Below are 19765 nucleotides of genomic sequence, written 5' to 3' on the forward strand. Positions count from 1 at the left end.
CTAGAGTTACTGGTTTAAAGCTGACCTGCATGACCTTGCTGGGCTCCAAACCATTATACAGCATCAGTTCGTTGAAGATGGGTTGGTGCGTTTAAGTAATTATGTGATTTGTCTCTTGTTTTTTGCTCTTTTATGCCTTGCTTATGTACTAATTTGCATCGACATAGTGTAGACCACAATTTATAGGTGAATAGAAAAGCAAATTGAAAATAAAAGATTTATAAAATATAATAGACACTTGCTTTCATAATTTACCTTAGGATGGAAAGCCTTTGGTTTTTGGAAGCATTATGTTTCAAAGTAAAACTTCCAAATGGAAATAATTTACTCCTTTTTTATTTTGTCAGTTTGATTTTGGTGTTTATGCAGATGTTATTTGTAATATCAAAGTGAGAAACATTTTTCTCTTCTTTGTTTCCCAGTAGATTTAGTAAATGGTGGGACTGATAGCCACCATCTGTTTAATCTGTAATCGGTTTTTGCTTAAATATCTGGTGAGAAAATATTTGTCCCAAACTGGTATCCTCTAGAAGATATACAATAATAAAACTATTTTCATTTTAAGTTCTTAGGACCTTTAGATGAAAATTTCTATACAGAAGATTTTTACTTCTTGGAAAAAATAACATTTACTAATCTAGTAGAGAAAATTGAAGGCATTGTTGAAAATATGGAAATCAGCTCAAAGAAGTAAGTATTTAAAATCATAAGAGCAATTCATTTTGGGGGGGTGCTATTTTGCATCTTATTTTTTCTTTTTAAGATTAGAAAATGTTTCAAATATGTACATAAGATATAATAAGAGATATGTGGAGAATATTTAAATAACGAAAAGCCTCCATATACTCACCATCACCAAACCATAGATGTTAAGTCCTCTTTGTTTCTTACCCACCCAGCCAGTCTCCATCCTCCCTGAGTGGTAACCATTTTCCTAAGTGTTGTGTGCATGATTCCATATTTGTGTTTGTGCTTTTGCTTCTTATGTGAATATCCATGATCAGTGTTGATGTGTTGAATGCCTGACTTTTATAGAGAAATGCTATTTACTGTAGGCTCCTTTGCAACTTCTGCTGGAGCTTTATCTACGTTCATGTATGTAGAGCTAGTTTCTTCATTTTAGTTCCTTTTTAGTGTTTCATTTAATGAATATACTGTAGTTCATTTATAAAGTCCAATACTGAGATACAGTTAACTTGGCTTTAGTTTTTTACTGTTACAGAAATGCTATAATGAACCAGCTTTAAATGTTTCCTTGTGCGGGTCGCCTGGGTGGCTCAGTCAGTTAAGCGGCTGCCTTCAGCTCAGGTCATGATCCCAGTGTCCTGGGATCGAGCCCCGCATTGGGCTCCAGCCCCCATCGGGCTCCTTGCTCAGCAGAGAGCCTGCTTCTCCCTCTCCCTCTGCCTGCCGCTCCTCCTGCTTGTGCTCTCTCTCTCACTATCTCTGTCTCTCTCTGTGTCAAATAAATAAATAAATAAATCTTTTAAATAAATAAATGTATGTCTCCTTGTGCAATGTGAGTTTCTCTAGAGCACAGGAGTGTTACCATTGGGTTGTAGGGTATGCATGTCCTCTGCTTTATCAGATACTGTTAAATTCTGTCCTTTAAAATAGTTGTGATAATTAACACTTCCACCAGAAATGTGAAGGTTCTGTTTCCCCAGGTTCTTACCAATACTTGGTGTTATCTGACTTGTTAATTTTTTCTATCTGGTGGATGTGAAATTGTGTCTTTTTTAATTTGCTTTTCTTTGACTTTTAGTAAAGTTGAGTATCTTTTCATACAATTATTTTCATTCATGTTTACTCTTCTGTAAAATACTCGTACCTGTCTTTTGCTTAGCTGTCGGGTTATTTTCTTCTTTTCATGATATATAAATATTTTCTGTGATTCTGTATACTAATCTTTGTCAGTTATATGTGCCTCACATATTATATTACAGTTTGTGACATGGCTATTTACTTTTTTATTGTAATTTTTTACCAGATACATAGACGTTTTTAATTTCAATACCAAAATATTATCAGGATTTTTCCTTCATAGCTTGTCTGTGGTCTGCGCGCACAAGTGTGTGTGTGTGTGTGTGTGTGAGATGTATAAGAGTTTTCTCTAGCCTGAGTTCATAAAGATATTCTCCTTTATTTTCCTCTAAAAATTTTACAGTTTTTTTTTTACTGGTTTATATCTTTAATTCTTCTTGGATCTTTATTCTGTTCCACTGGTATACTGTCTCGTGTCAGTCCCACACTCCAGTTACCACAGCTTTATAATAAATTTTGATACTGGAGAGCAGAAATTCTCTCTTCTGCCTCTTCTTCAAAATTGTGTTGACTGTTTTTGGCTACTTGTTTTTCTGTATAAATATGATTAGGACCAGCATAACAAGTTCCATAAAAAATGTTCCTGGAATTTTTATGGGAATTTCTTTGAGTTTATAGATCAGTTTAAGGAGAATTGCCATCTTTATATAATATTAAATTACCCATCTATTAAATATAGACATGTATTGTTTGTATATAGCTATATAAATGTATAATACAGTATATACAATTTAATATAATTTATAAAATAATGTATATAACTGATGATGTGTTATATAATTGTGGTATATAATTTATATATAAACATATATATGAGAATATGTAGGTAGATAGTTACATACACTTACTTAGTGTTCCTTTTGGGTCCTTCAGTGAAGCTTCTATTTATTTCCCATGAGGACTTACACATGTATTTTTGGATTTATTCCCTTGTACTTTATGCTTTTAGTTCATACTGTAAATGGTGTATTTTAAATTACATTTTCAAATTGTTTAATGCTAAATTACAGGAACAATATTAGGTTCTATATCGATATTCCTTGCTTGACTCTCAATTTTTGTAACATTTTTTCAAATATTAGACACTCCTGTCATTTGTGAATTTTAACAGCTTTGTTCCTTAGCTTCCAGCTTTTAAACATCTCATTTATGTTGGCCTTTCTCTTATCTTAGTTTGCTTAATTTAGTGAAAGATATATCTATTTTATTAGACTTAACTACTTTACTAATTTATTTTTTTACTTTTCATATATGTGGGTATAGAACATGGCAACCTCCCAATTGTTTTTGTTTTTGTCAGTTTCAGTTCTTTGTTATTTCTCTTTAATCCGTTTTCTTTTATAAACTTCTCAGGTTGAATTCATAGCTTATTAATATCACATTTTTTCCTTATATATCCTTAAATTACCAGCTTAAAGCATCTCTCTAAACACTTATTTAGTTGTATCACATAAGTTTTAAAATATAAATATTTCATTATGAATCAGTGCTAATATGTTCAAATTTCTGTTTTGATTTTTTAACATTTCTTTTTTAAGATAATATTTAAAATTGTTGGCTTCATCAAGGCAAAATTCGTGGTCTACTTTATTGTTTTTATCTTCTCTATATAGAATTCTGTATATCTTGTTAGGCACCCAGTAAATATTTATCATATAAATAAATGAATAAGATGTGCTTTAAATTTTTTAAATGGCACAGTGTGTGATTTCCAGTTTGTTTTGGACTGTGATTAGAGAACATGGTGTATGAACCAGTTATTTAGTATTTATTTCTCTGAATTTTGTGAGACAGGGTTCATTCTTACCATTGTCTCATGCTTGATTTTTTTAAAAGCATATTTTCTAATTATGTGGAAGATTTTATACATGTCTATCATACTGAACATGCTGGTTTTTTTCCAGCCATCGAAATACTGAATACCTTGTTTTATCTGTCAGTTACTAAAAGAAGTTTGTTAAAACACTGCTGGAATTATGGATCTATCATTTAATTCTTATAACTTTGCCAATTTTTGTTTAAATATTTTGAGCTATAGTCATATATACCCTGATTCAGAACTGTTACGTGTCTAGTGAATTGTTCCTTTTATCATTAAATAAATTACTCCTTTCCTAGTATTTATTTTGTCTTAAAGTCTGTGGCATCTTATATTTAAGCCACCTCAGTGTTCTTTTGCGTTAATGTTTTTTTGTTACATCTTTTTCTGTTCTTTACTTCAGAGTACCACTGCATCTTGTAGCATACAGCTAGGCTTTGAGGTGGTTCCTGCCAGAACTCAAAGTTCTGATTCTTAGTCTTGAATACAGAATTCGGATGCAGGTGAAGTGTATGTCCTTACTTAATCTGTCATCTAGGAAGTAATTCATCAGCTAGGAAATGATATTACTATAGAAAATTATAAATAAAGTCATAAAGTAAGGGCTTTTCTACAGTAAAGAGATAATATCCACAGTTATTTTCAGGGCGCCTGGGTGGCTCATTTGGTTAAGTGTCTGCCTTCGGCTCAGGTCATGATCCTGGGGCCCTGGGATCGAGCCCCGCATCAGGCTCCCTGCTCCTCAGGGAGTCTGCTTCTCCCTCTCCCTCTGCCTGCCGCTCCCCCTGCTTGTGCTCTCTCTCTCTTTGTCAAATAAATAAATAAAATCTTTTAAAAAAAAATCCACAGTTATTTTCAAGTGGAGTAAAACTAAAGAAAGCTTTAAAAAGAAAAAAAAAAGTTATGATTTTTAGTTAAATAATTTAGGTCTAGTATATGTTGGAAAGTATATAATTCAGTAGTTATTGGATTTTGTGACTATATTATTAACATTTCAGAGCTAATTTTTTTAACCTTATTTGGTAAAAAATACAGTTTTAAGTAGGCTTGAGAAGCTATTTCAGCTACTTTAAAGGTGCATTTCAGAGCAAAACCACCACCCAAACAATAAAAACCAATAACATTAAACTGTAAGAACATCCCCTCTAATTGTCTGAAGTTGTCGCATGCACACATACAATGCTGAACAAGTTGTGCTGTGGTTGAATAAGTTCATAGTTGCTTTAATATGAACATATGCTTAAGATCTGCGGCCTTGTTTTCATGCTTTCCAAGAGTTGGCGAACTAGGAAGGTAGACTCTGGATGCAGAAGGCGGAGTCCCTGGAAACCTCCCCAGGAGCACGTGATACGTGCAGTAGCAGAGTGCTTGCTTCTTGCTGGGCTCTCAGAGAGGTCCCCGCTCCTCAGACAGGAGGCGCGGAGCATCTCGTGCCCGTTCCCCTCTTCAGTTCTTGGCAAAAAGAGAAAAAACAACCTGGATACCACAATATTCAGAGAATCTACAAAAACATTGTTTGGGCCCCAAATTTCCCTTTCCTCATTTCTTCTTCTTCTCAGTGCATCTGGTCTCCTTGAAACATGGGGAGCATGTTTGACCACATTTCCTGCATTGTGCCTCCAATTTCACATATTAGAGAGTATGTAGCTGATAAAATACCTTTGAGGGAGTTTATGAATAGAGATTATAGAGACTGGTTTCGATTAATTCATTCATTTTATTTATGTTTATTAAGTGGCCATTAAGCAAAGTCCTACATGTCAGAACCTGATAGTCCAGTAAAAAATGGTATAGTAGACACAGGTTCTCAACCACTCGGAATCTAAATTTCTTTATAAAATGGAAGTGCTTATTCTTTCTTTTCTTTTTCCTTTTCTTTCCAAAAACTTGTCTTAAAGTTCAGCCAACATTTTCTGCCCCAGTGTATCAATGAACATAAAATATATTTCCTCCATCATGGATTTTCAAATTTGGTTGTATGTAATCTAGGTATTTTATGCAGTTTTAATTAGTTTTCAAACTAATTTGTGACCATAGAAGTCTGGACTTCTTAATTATATTAAAAACTCCCCCTTTTTGGATCTTCCTGCCTTTTCTTTCCTGTGTGGGCCCCACTGCTTGGACACATAACCAGCACTCAGCAAATATTGCCTTGAATTGAATGATTCACCATATGCTTATGGACACTGCTGAGAACACCAATTACAAGTGTTTAAAGATCGTATCAATGATAAGGAAAAGCAGGATGGTTTTTAAAGCAACAGTCCTCTTTAAACTGACAAATTACCAACAAGTTTGGAAGAAAAGTTATTTACATAAAGCTTGTCTATTGGAGATATTTTAAAATTCAATTTCCTTTTCTCAGGGCATTAATTGTAACATGAAATGTGGACCTTTCTCCTTTGAAAACTCACACATTGTCTCGTTTATCTAGCATGAGCGACCTTGTTATGAAAGCTGATGCCCTTCTTTCCTCTTTGCCTAAACGTGCATCTCGCCATGATATCACATTTCTTAGAGAGAATCACAGGTAAGAACATAATGTCTGTGTTTTTCCTGTCACTGCATCCCATACTCAATTATGGCTTCCATTTGTATTTATAATATAGCAAAACTTAAAGTAGAATTAAAAATTGTTAGAGAAGAAATGTATTTGACAAGATTAGGAAAAGAAATTCCAGTTAATTATATATTCTAGTAAATAAAGGATGATGTGTAAGGATCTGAAGCTTCAAGTAAGTTCTATCTAGTATAATTTGTTTTATTAACTTTCTTGTTCAAGATCATTTGGAATTTTTGCAGTATCTTGGGATTATCATTATATATAAATAATATGTTTATATTCTCAATGTATAAAAGATTCAGTTACTAAAGAATTCTGATTAATAATTCGGGGGCGCCTGGCTGGCTCAGTCGGAAGAGCATGCAACTCTTGATCTCAGGGTTGTGAGTTCAAGTCCCACACTGGGTGTAGAGATTACGTAAATGAATAAATAAATAAAATGTAGACTTGTACAATAACGTGTCCAAGATGTGTTCAATGGAACACTACTCTGAGATGTTGACAGATATATTCTGAGAGGAAAACTGTTCTCTGGTCAAGTAAGTTTAGAGAACACTGCATTCTTGGGAAGGGATAGGGAGAGATTTTCAGTATGCATCAATATATTAACAGTTATGAGATGTGATCTACTTAAAGGTGAAAGAAAAGTTCGTTTTTGGTTAATTCAGCAGTTGTGCAACTTGCTTATCCATGGAACACTTTTTGGTTAAAAATTATTTCATGAAGATTAGATTTCCGAAGGCAGCCATCAGAGAAATACTGTTTTGGGATAATAAGCTAGTGTGTAATTTCACTATATTACACAGTTCCTCTAAGATAGTCGAAATGAAATTCACCAAGCTTTGTCTACATACATACAATTATCTGTGTCCCCGGAAGAGAACCTTTTCTGTTGTTTTTAATTACAGACCACATAGAATTGGGGAAAAAATAGACATCATATAATTAAACTATGGGCATGTTTTATTATATGATCTTTTTTTTTTAAGATTTTTTATTTATTTATTTGACAGAGAGAGAGAGACAGCGAGAGAGGGAACACAAGCAGGGGGAGTGGGAGAGGGAGAAGCAGGCTTCCCCGCAGAGCAAGGAGCCCGATGCGGAGCTCTATCCCGGGACCCTGGGACCATGACCTGAGCCGAAGGCAGATGCTTAAAAGACTGAGCCACCAGGCGCCCCTTATATGATCTTTTTCTAATCACCGCTCCTATAAAACTCAACTGAGACAAACACTTAAGCACAGACTCGGAATGGCTAACACTCCCTCGTAAGTTTGCTGGTTTTATGGCAGATGCTGTCTTAGGTTGCTCATGCGTACCTCCAGCACTAACACCAGCTTTAGCTGCAGGGCGTCTGTCTTTAGAGAGAGGTCTTTACACACACGCAGGAGTAAACTCGGGGAAGATTACTTTCTAAAGAAAGTAGCACTGTTGGAAAGGAAGTTTTATTGTTTTCAGATAGCTGAGATTCAGTACTTGTATTTTTAAACACATCTCCTGGAATTTTTCTTACAAACATCTTTGACTTCTGCATACCATGCGCTGAAATAATTTAACACAGATTACTCAAAATCGTCATTGTAAACATTAGTCACTAGACTGTTCCATGAAGCTATATTATACTTAGGAATTTTGGTACATTTGGAACTTACTTATGCCTGTGTTAAATGTCTGATACATTTGATCTTTTATAGTTTATTGTCGGTTAGTCTTGACTTTCTTTCTCTACCTTTCACATCTGTCAATGCATTTGCTGCTTTTAAGCCTACTGCCTTATTTTCTAGAAATGGAAGGTGGAAGAGGATGATGGGACTTTGTGACAGTGGTCTGCAATTCTCCAATTTTTTCTGTTATTTCTGGGGCATTACTATAAATATTTATAAATGGGCATGTAACATGTATGTATTGGCATGCCTCTCTGTTTATACAATAAATATCCTCACCTAATGCCTGCCTTCTGCAACCTGCAGAGTTAGTAATTTGCCATTTTCTGAGTTCATGGATATAATTTAGGCATTTAGCCTTTTTTTCTATGTGGTTACCCATGTTGATATGTTTATCTAGGTCAGCATTGGTCGTGTGACATAGCATGAGCTTTCTTGTCCAAACACCCAGGTTTTGAATCCCAGTTACCATAGCCCTGTAACCTCTTATTCCTTCAGTTTCTTAATCTATAAAATATAGTGTTGATTCCTACCCTACAAGGGTTTTATGAGACTCAGACCTACTGCCTTGAATATAATAGATAATTAATGCATTGCAGCTATTATGTGTATTTGTAGACAAATAATGAAACTTGGAAATAAGAGAAAGAGGATTGGACTTGAAAGTTAAACCATAAAATCAACTCACATCAATCTGGGGGGGAGACATGTGAATACCCACCTTAAAAGTAGGATCCAGGCCAGCAAAACTCAGTGATAACCTAATTGAAGGTATTAATTTAATGAAGAAAGAATGACTTTGTTGGATTTGATTTGTGTTGGAACCGTAGGAAAAGTAGAGAGGATCACATTAGCAATGCTGGACTGTCCAGTCAGGGCTCAGTCAGAGCCGCAGAGATGCTGCGAATGTGTGCATGTGTGAGTATGCGTGCGCGCACATGCGTACGCATATGGGGGTGTGTAGATGAGAACTGATTTATTTATACAAGAATTGTTGTAGGGTTTGCCCTTACACAGTTGTGAGAGCTGGTGAAGCAGTCCCTCTAAGGCTGTTGATTCTAGAGCTTGAAGCTCACAGGGCAGGCAGGAAGGAGAGGAGGTTTTAAGGCCGGGATGACCGGCCTTTCTGCCTGCCATGCCACACCCCAAATTTAACTGTAAGTTTTCCAGTGTACACGGTTCACAGAGTTCACAAATGAAAATAAATGAGTTGTTCAGGTGAAATGTAACTGTTTTAAGAAGAGGGAGGACACAGAAACTTCTCTGAGAAATCTTCACAGAGGGAATACTATAGGATGAATAGTGTTTTCAACAACATCTTTAAAATAGTTTGACCTGTCTTTATAAAAAACTGATCATTTAATTCAGTAAAACAACTCTGCATGGAATGGATAGGATATTGGCTGAGTAGTAACTTCTCATTGCTATGGCCTGTTTGAAATGTCCTTAGTTTATCTCTAAGACTTGACAGACTGCACATACCTCAAGCTGCCCTTCATGGCTTTCTCTGACTTAAGCTTTTAATAATTATTGACTGTCAGCGTAATTGGCATTATTCTTCCTGGCTCTTGGCATGAAGTATAGCAATAGTTTCTTGACAATTGAATACACATCCATTGCCTTAAAAAGGTGGTGTAGGTAGAGTTAGCATCTTTTTGTTGATATTGTGTGAGGAAAGAGACCTCCTACTTCCATTCTTAGATGAATCAATGTAATACCTACTGATAGGCTCAGGATTCTGCTCAGAAAATTGTCCTGAGTCTATACCAATGCACAGAGAGGTAGATGATAGGCACTGTGGGGTTCTGATACATACCACCTCACAGAATTGGCAGTAGTCTAAGTAAACAGATGCCTACTTTGGCCACCATACCATATCATAAAGCATACAGAAAATGACCAGTTTTGAATAATGCTACAAGTATGGAAGTAATTTGTGAAATTTTCACCAAGATTACTAACATCATTAACAACTGTAGATAGGCCCTTTAATTTTAAAACATCTGATTTGTAGTCTTTAGCAGTAGTTATCTGGCAGGACCTGTTGTCTGATTCTGTCACTCCTGTTTTAGCAAAATCAAATCATGTCAACTGCATATAAAATAAAATGTCTTTTATTTCTTTCTCAGAGGACCCATATTTGAAGTGACTTTTACATTAGCTTTTATTGCTGAGAAATTAATCCTTTCACTGCAAAAAGTCTAGGTATTTATAGTCTTCCTGCACCAAAGAAGACTAATGACCCTGTAATTTTACAGGTATACATTTTGATTTGGAAATCTTTTTCCCTTTGTAATATGTAAGATATTTAATTCATACATCTTGAAAAACTGACTTCTTGTTTACAATGTTAAAATAGTAATTCAGTTGGAATATTCTGTACTTTTAGTCAAATATATACTTTTAACTTTTGATTACAGTAAATATCGAATTTATTATCTTCCACTGGCGTTTTCTGTGCTTTTATTAATTTCCCCAACATTTCTCAGTAAAGATTATTCTATCTTCTAACTTAGAATTTAGTTCAGGGAAAGACACAAGGAAGGAGACTGAGGGCAGGAGGTTAGGAGAGGGTGACTGGGGTCAAAAATAAGTATGATAAATTTGGGCTTTTTTCCCCTGAACTTTCCTGTTATATGTTGGGATTTTTTAAATACTAAATTTAATAAAACTACTGAAGAGTTAATTTTATTCTCAAATCTGAGAAAATGCATTCAACAAACACAAAAGTTATCTTGGCTTTATTTTTTAATATTGTGTGATCCATGAGAATTTTGGGGGGGTTAAAATTAGAGTTTTCACTGTAATAGTATTGTTCTTTGAAGAGTTTTTAAAAGTCACTCATTCATAAAATCTTTCATTTTCTCTGATTCTTTCCAGTTTTGTAATTTATTGAACACAAACGTTAGGCTTTTAAATTTGCATTTTCCAGAGTGGCTGCACCAGCTTGCATTCCCACCAACAGTGTAGGAGGGTTCCTCTTTCTTTGCATCCTCCCCAACATCTGTTGTTTCCTGTGTTGTTAATTTTAGCCATTCTGACTGGTGTGAGGTGGTATCTCATTGTGGTTTTGATTTGTAAGTGATATATATATATATCACTTTTGATTTATAAGTGGTGCACACACACACACACACACACACAGGAATATTATTCAGCCATCAAAAAGAATGAAATCTTGCCATTTGCAAGGATGTGGATAGAACTAGAGGGTGTTATGCTAAGTGAAATAAAGCAGTCAGAGAAAGACAGATACTGTATGATTTCACTCATATGTGGAATTTAAGAAACAGATGAACATAGCATGGGGAAAAAGGCAAACCAAGAGACAGACTAAATTATAGAGAACACACTGATGGTTTCCAGAGTAGAGGTGGGTGGGGGGATGGGTTTAAATAGGTGAGGGACATTAAGGAGGGCACTTGCTGTGATGAGTACCGGGTGTTGTATGTAAGCGTTGAATCTCTCAATTCTATACATGAAACTAATATTACACTATATGTTGACTAACTGGAATTAAAATTAAAACTTAGAATTAAAAATAAATAAATTTGCATTTTCATCCGTGAAGTAACCAGGATTTTTTTTAATCCAGTGAGGGGAGAAAGCAATTTTTTTTTTTTTGAGAAAAAAAAGCCATTTATAAGAATGCATATAGCTCAGGGGCGCCTGGCTGGTTCAGTCGGCAGAGCATGTGACTCTTGATCTCAAGGATGTGAGTTCAAGCCCCATGTTGGAGATGGAGATTAATTAAAAAAAAAAAAAAAAAAAAAGGGAATGTATATAGCTGAGACTAAGACTTATTAGATAATTAATTTAACTGATCATCTCTCATCTTATTTTCTATTTTCCTAGCATTATAACGATAAACCCTGAAGAGAATGACATGTTCTTTGATGTCATTGCTATTGTTGATCCATTGACAAGAGAAGCACAGAAAATGGCCCAGTTATTGATTGTAAGATAATATAATGTTTTTATTATATATTTTCTATATAATTTTATTATGTATTTTCATTTTGAAATTTATAATTAATCTTTCAGGTCTGTTTTCAAGTATTTGTGTTCTTGATGCTTTAATCTGTGCAGCTTTTAATTAGCGTGTCATATTCTCAATGTAGAAAATGAAATGGTAGAGCTATGCCTGGGGTGTTATGGCAGTCCCAAGGTTAGGTGTTGCTGTGGACTTAATTATTGTCCCCTGCCTCCCCTGAAATTTGTATGTTGGAGCCCTCACCCCTACTGTGACTGTATTTGGAAACGGGGCCTTTTGGAGGGTAATTAAGGTTAAATAAGGTTTTATGGCTTGGGCCCTAATCCAGTAGGATTTATAGCCTCACAGAAGAGGAAGGGAGAGAGATCCCTTTCTCTCCTCACACACACAAAGAGGTCATGGGAGTGCACCACAACATGGGGGCTGCCTACAAGCCAGGAAGAGAGCGCTCATCAGAAACCAAATCAGCGAGGGCGCCTGGGTGGCACAGTTGGTTAAGCGACTGCCTTCGGCTCAGGTCATGATCCTGGAGTCCCGGGATCGAGTCCCGCATCGGGCTCCCTGCTCAGCAGGGAGTCTGCTTCTCCCTCTCCCACTCCCCGTTTGTGTTCCCTCTCTCGCTGTGTCTTTCTCTGTCAAATAAATTAAAAAAAAAAAAAAATCTTTAGAAACCAAATCAGCGAGCATCTTGATCTAAAATAAGTACGTTTCTGTTGCTTAAGCCACCCAGTCTGTGGTATTTTATGACAGCATTTTGAGCTAATTCATCCTAATTCCCCTCTTCATCCTGTCTTGAGTTCTGAAGAATGGCTTCTGGAGAAGCCGATGATCTAATAAGTAACAATAGCCAAATAGGTGAGTGAAGGTTGTGTTCAGTAAGTCTGGCCTCAGTAACAGTAGCTTCAAGACTGGAGTTTATTTTTCTCATCTCACAGTCCAAGCGTGAGCTGCCTGGAGTGGCTAAGGCAGCTCCACAGCATGAGGACGCAGGTGACTTCTGTCTGGTGGTTCAGTCATCTTCGTGAAGCTCCTCCTGGCTCATGGTCTGAGATCACTCGTCAGGCTCCTCTCCTCTGTTTCTGCGAGCAGGAAGGAGACAAGGGCATACTCCGTCCTGTCACATCTCACAGACCAGAATGTAGCAAGTCATGCAGCTGCACCTAGACACAAGGGAGACCAGAAGCTGTGCATGAAGTTGAACATTCATTCACTGAGAAAGCAGAGAGAAGGAGCACTGGGGGGAGCTAGCTGACTCTGAAAGGAGATTATGTGTTTTTTCATTATACTGAAAACTTGAGAGGTTCACATTGTGATGCAGCTTTCAGCGGGTAAATCACATAAGCTAGTTACACTGGAAATCTGTATATTTTTTCTAGTGATGTTCAAAATTTTGGGGTATTCCTATTTGAAATTACTCCGTGGTTCTTTTAAAGACACATTTAAAAAAAACATTCTCAAGTGGAAACCATTTGTCCTCTGACAGTTGGCCTCACTTTTGGAAACAGGCAAAAGTGATTAGACATTAAGTCTCATGGACTCTGTAAGGGAGGGATCAAGCTGGGTCATATGGGTATACATGCCAGCGAAATTTCAGCCTGCAGTTTCTCTCAAATTAGTTTGCCCTGCCAAACCATTCTGGAAAAAGGGATTATCGATAGCTCTTATAATTGTTTGGACAAATAATTTTGGAAAATCTTTGCCATTCTACTTATTTAGTGTATAACCAGGGTAAATAATTCCATAGTTGGTTTACTTACCCCGTCCTTTCTTTTACCATTTGTACACCTTCAAATTTGAACTTCTGGAGACACATTATTCAGATTATTCTTTAGAGAACAGCAATTAGTAATCATACCCGTAAGGAGTGGAGCTAGTACGATATATTATAGTCTACACACACCCTGTTTCTACAGAGTCGTTATTCAGAAAAAAACATTGCTTACCTCTGAAGTTTTTAGGTAAAGATAGAATTTAGGAATAAGAAATAAGAGATTATACAGAAATATAAAATATGGGATTGGATCCCAGTTTACATGATTGGAAATAATAACAGTCTTCCTGAGCACCTCAGCACCTCACATAATTTATTATTTCTTACTATAAAGAAAACTTACGCTATAAAAGAGAAATTAATTTATTAGAAGAAGTGGATAGGGTCTCACTTAACACTTGGGAAAAACATTGGCTCAGCAACCTCCATTGTAGCAAATACGTAGAGTGAAGAATGAGAATCAGAGCTCTTCAGTCCTCTGTCCTAATTCCTTCTCAAGCCTGTGTCCTTTCTGTTCCATGCACCTGTTTTTTCCCTTCTCTCTTTACCTATGTCCTTTGTTGTCTAATATCTTTCAAATCTGCACAGACTTGCCTTCCTAGAGATAGAGACTACCAAAATTAATAACTCTTCTATGTCATATGCCCCAGGGAAATAAAAAGAGAGTCTTTCATCCATATGTAGCCAGGAACTTCCTACATCCCTACCATGTGGGTGGAATTCAGAATGGACGGGGGTACCCTCGCCATTGTTTCTGGGAGGCCACCACTCTGTATTTGCACGTCATGGTTCTAGCAATTACTTTACTTGTCCTTCAATGCTAAAGAAATTTATATACCATGAAAGACAGTCACATGAGGCAAAAGGGAGGCAGTGTAACCCTTGAGTCATGAAATTAGCTGTTTGGATTCAAATCTGACCTCTGCCATGACTTTTACTGTGTGATCTTGGGCAAATTACCACATCTCTCTGTGTCTCAGCTGTGAAGGTAGCTACCTCTGAAGGCTGTCGTGAGGATCACATGAGATAATGAGTATCAAGTGTGAACACAGTGCCTGGTACATAGTAAATGCTTAATAAATGTTAGATAGTAAGATTACTTAATATCAAATATGGGAATTTTTTTTCTAATAGGTACTTGGCAAGATTATCAACATGAAGATAAAATTGTTCATGAACTGTAGGGGTAAGCTTTCAGAAGCCCCTTTAAAGAGGTGAGTCTAAGTGAACATAATTTCATTTCAAAAGGTTTGCAAATGCTAAGACCAAAAATAAAAAGAGGACCATAATTACTGGGTTTGGTTTTTTCTTCATAAGATGCTTAATTGAAATAGACCAGAAGATCAAGGATAATTTACTAACCTTAATTGATATAAAACTAAAATAACCTAAGCAGTAAGATTGATCTAATCTAATTGCAGAATTTACAAGGATTTATGTTTGTCCATGGGTATTTTTGAAAATGTGATCTAGGAATACCTATTTGGAAATACACAAGAGGAAAATAAAGTTGAATGAAACCATTTTTGGTTTAGCAATATTTTCCTTTTTTTGTCTGTAAAGATTTTATTTATTTGAGAAAGCGAGAGAGAGCACAAGCAGGGGGTGGGGGGAGGGCAGAAGGAGAGGGAGAAGCAGACTCCCACTGAGCAGGGAGCCTGACATGGGGCTCAATCCCAGGACCCTGGGATCATGACCTGAGCTGAAGGCAGACGCTTACCCGACTGAGCCCCACAGAGGCCCCTGTTCAGCTATATTTTCAATATTTTAGAGCTGACTTACGAAAATGATCTTTAGGATATCATCTCATTATTTGGGAGTATTGAGATGTAATTAGTGTAAAATAATCTTTCAATAATATAGAAAATGTTTATTGTTGTATGTAGATATTCCACATTAATAATGTGCTGTTGAAATAACATTGTCTCTCAGGGCACCTGGGTGGCTCAGTCATTGAGCGTCTGCGTTCGGCTCAGGTCATGATCCCAGGATCCTGGGATTGAGCCCTGCATCGGGCTCCCTGCTCAGCGGGAAGCCTGCTTCTCCCTCTCCCACTCCCCCTGCTTATGTTCCCTCTCTCGCTTTGTCTCTCTCTGTAAAATAAAATCTTTAAAAAAAAGAAAAAGAAATAACATTGTCTCTCAAGTAGGGACAGAAATATACCCTTCCTCCTCTTTCACGATCAGAATTGGTATCATTTTGAGCCACTTTTACTGATAGGGATATACAGTATCCTTCAGGTGTCATGGTGCAGAAAAAGAGCTTGTTAATACGCTTTTCTTAAATGTATAATGTAATTATGTAGCTCTAAAAGAGTATATGCAAACACAAGACCGAAGAGTTGCATTCAGTTAATCCCTTGTTTACTTATAAAATTGTATTTGTTATAATTGATAACCATACCAGAGATTATTGCCTCGAGCAGATATTTTAAACATGGCAAATATTTTTAATATTTGGAAAGCAATAAAATGGGAAATGTAGAGAATTTAGATGAAAGTTTAGGGTACATTTATTCCTTTCCTGAGACTCCTGTCCTCGTATTTCATTCATGTTATTCTCCGACTTCTCATTTATCTTGTGTATTTCAAATTTTATCATGTCCCAAATCCAAACAAAAGCTCTCATCTTATTTTAGCCACTAACTGAGAGGTCTGTTAGCTTTCTGAGTAGAGAATTTTTCTTCATACAAGTAGAGATCTTCTCCATAGTATCTCTATAAAGCTTTGGATTATATAATAAAGAGTAGGAATATTGAACATAAGCAAGCATAATCCATTAGGGAAAGAACTTGACCTCCCTAAGGTGAAATGACCCTTAATACTTTGAGTGGTTAATGATTCTGCACAGCACAAGAACTGTGAAACTGGTTTGGAACTGTGAACTCAAAGGAGCATTATTGGCTCAGTAGCATCGATCAAGCCAACAAGATAACATATTGATCCCCAGGCCTTTACTTTTTAGAATACTACCCCATCCTTCTCAGAGCGGGGAGAGGTCATGGGCAGCTTCCTCCTGCGTCTCTCGTCTCTCGTCTCTCGTGTGTCCAGCCTTCCTCCGAGGCAGCGGCAGGGGGTGCTCTCTCTCCTCTTGCCAACCCTCCCTTTCTGTTTGAGCCTGTGCTTTCCCACTTCTTCTGGAGCCCTCCTTCATCACATAGTCCCTTTGTTCCATATCTTTAACCTCTCTGCCAGCCCGTTTCTTTCCATCCTGGGAGTTACTCAATTTAAAAAGAGAAATAAACTGCTCTCTTAATTTCCTCTCCCTGGAGCCCTGACTTTTTCTCCTCTTCTGCATTCTTTCTCTTCACGGCTTCTTCACAGATTACTCATACCCCCGTTCATCTCTCATTCACTGTACCTCCCCCTGCAGCTTGCCTTTAACTTCCTCTTTGCTGCTGGATTGTTTTTACTAAATCACAGACATGTTGCTGTTGGCAGCATCCTTGGAATACTTCTTACTCTGACATTTCCACTGCATTGGACGGTACCGAGTATTTGTTTTGTTCATTTTCTTTATGGCTCCCTTCTCTCCCATGTCTCCTCTTACCCCTCTTCCCTTTCACTCTGCCTGCCTGCAGTAGACAGCTTTGGACATGGCTGCCGGGGATCGTGGTCTCCTGGGATTCATCCGCTCTGTAGCTTCTCCTTGAGCTTGGGCTGCAGCTGGTGATTTGCTTCTCATGGAAAGCACGAGGTGAAAGTAATGGAAGGTCTCCTCGGCAACTAGGTTATAAAAGGCTATGACTGGTGTCTTGCTGGCATTCTCCATCTCTTGCTCTTGCGTGCTTCTCTGACTGAGCGAGCTGGAGGGGCCCTTGTGTCGAGGACCCAAGAGCACACTGCAGACAGCCGCCGTAACCAGCTGCAGTCCTTTTTCCGGTGGCCCTAGGGGGTCACTGCACTGGCCTCAACGTGGGTCCCCTCCCCTGGGGAGGGGCTGGAGCTGACTACAGCACAGCTGACACCTTGACTGCTGTCTCCAAATAGTGAAAGTCACGATTCTTTATAGTAATAAAGCTAATTCTTCATTGGGGGATAAGGCCAAAATACACTAAAGCTCTGTTAATAAGCAGCTGTTTTCAACTCAGTCCTGTTTTTAACTGAACTTTTACCAGAATTTTAATTTGCTTGCATTTAATTGCTTTCTGATTATCATTTCTCTTCATATGATTAGTGGTGCTAGGATCCAATAAAATGGCTGAAAAATGGACCATGGTCAAATCTGAAGAAGGATCAGTGAGCAAATACAGATCATAAACTAGCAGAACAGACATAAGTCAGTATATGTTAAAGCCATTCTAATCGTGTTCATTAAGGAATAATTAACAAGGATATATAATATATATAATCTTATAGTAGATGATTGTCTACTGTTTATAAGCATTAACTCTTCTGCAGTATAGTGTGTTTTGGTTTTTTTAACGTGAGACTTTTTGGTCATGTTTACAGAAGAAACCTCAATTTTGGTCACAGTATGTATTTTTATTTATGTTCTTTTGACAGCTTTTATCGTTTTGTTCTGGAACCAGAGCTGGTGTTAGTGGCTAATGGCATTACTGGACCCGTGGCAACATTCTTGGATATTCCTGAAGCGCCCCTTCTAACCCTCAACATGATTACTCCTGAAGGCTGGTTGGTTGAAACAGTGCACAGCAACTGTGACCTTGATAATATTCACCTCAAGGATGTAAGTGCTCCTGGAAAGTCCTGTCAGGAAAGAGGAAAAGGGCAAATTACAGGGTGCCTAGAACTGCAGCAAGAGTGTGATCATGCTGTGGCTGCTTGCAGGGTTGTCTTCCTTATGGTTCTAGGTCCTGATCCAGTCTTTCCTTTGATTTTTGAGTTGCTCTAACTTCCAAATTCAGCTTCCCAAGTTTCCCACATTCCTAGATGCTCTCACCTGCTTTGTGGTTTCAGCCCCCTGGTTCACAGGCGCTCCTCTAAGATGAACAATGTAGAGAATACAGAGATGGATGCACAGCAACTTAGAACGACACCGTGAAATACCTGTTTTGCCCTTGAGGTTTTGTTTTTAACTCTGAAAGGAGCAGTTTCATCTCAAGCTCTTGTTTTGCCCCACAACTCATGGCCAGAGAAAGCAGCCTGAAAAGGTAGAAAGCAGGGAACAGTGCCCACTCAGAGCTGCAGGCTGGGTGCTCTGCTTCCCAACCCCTGCTCTCCCTACCTGCCCTCTACCCCACTTCTCTCCATCCCCACCCCCACTCTGCCCCAGCCCCCCTCTACCCCACCCCCTGCATCTCCACCCCCACCACCCTCCACCCCTCCCCATCCCTCTCCATCCCCACCCCTCCCACCACCCCCCTAAGTCGAACAGTCAAAAATCCACATATAACTTTTGACCTCCCAGCCAAAAAAATTAACTAATGATAGCCTACTGTTGACAAGAAGTCTTACTGATAACATAAGCAATCAATACCTTTTTTTAATGTTATATGTATTATATATTGTACTCTTAATACTTAATTTTTTAAATTCTTAAAGTAAGCTGAAGAAGAGAAGACATAATGAAAATTCTTATAAAGAAGAGAAAATACATTTACAGTACTGTCCTGTATCAAAAAAAAACCTGCGTGTAAGTGGGCCCGTGCTGTTCAAATCCGTGCTGTTCAGGGTCAGCTGTAATTTAGACACCCATTGCCAATGTAATTGTTAAAGAACTCCTATTTTAGGGGCACTTGGGTGGCTGGGTTGGTTAAGCGACTGCCTTCGGCTCAGGTCATGATCCCAAGGTCCTGGGATCGAGCCCCACATCGGGCTCCCTGCTCAGTGGGAAGCCTGCTTCTCCCTCTCCCACTCCCCCTGCTTGTGTTCCCTCTCTCGCTGTCTCTTCTCTCTCTCTCTGTGTGTCAAATAAATAAATAAAATCTTTAAAAAATAAAAAACTCCCATTTTAGCACCATAGATAATTGTTAATAAACCCAAATGATAATCTTTATAATTAAACTTCCACTTCTTTTAAAGGAAGAAGCTAACTTCTTTACTATTTAGCCACAGAACAATACAATAAACACTTCTGTTAGAGATATTAATATGCACCCAAAGTTCTACTTGAAAGGTATTAAATTCATGTCTCATATCAACAGTTAATATTTAGAACAGCGAATTAAA

At 37.5% G+C, this 19765-nt stretch overlaps 1 protein-coding gene across 1 annotated transcript in view; it reads left to right on the top strand.

Annotated features, from left to right (window-relative positions):
* UGGT2 (UDP-glucose glycoprotein glucosyltransferase 2) overlaps positions 1 to 19765 on the top strand; it is a 178811-nt gene that overhangs the window by 120469 nt on the left and 38577 nt on the right. Inside the window, exons 23-27 of the mRNA XM_021695965.1 lie at positions 566 to 690; positions 6078 to 6173; positions 11725 to 11827; positions 14769 to 14848; positions 18140 to 18323. Coding sequence (XP_021551640.1) covers positions 566 to 690; positions 6078 to 6173; positions 11725 to 11827; positions 14769 to 14848; positions 18140 to 18323 — 588 coding nt within the window. The remainder of the gene's footprint in view (positions 1 to 565; positions 691 to 6077; positions 6174 to 11724; positions 11828 to 14768; positions 14849 to 18139; positions 18324 to 19765) is intronic.

The sequence above is a fragment of the Neomonachus schauinslandi genome, chromosome 3 (genome assembly GCF_002201575.2).
Source record: "Neomonachus schauinslandi chromosome 3, ASM220157v2, whole genome shotgun sequence".
Lineage (NCBI taxonomy): Eukaryota > Metazoa > Chordata > Mammalia > Carnivora > Phocidae > Neomonachus > Neomonachus schauinslandi.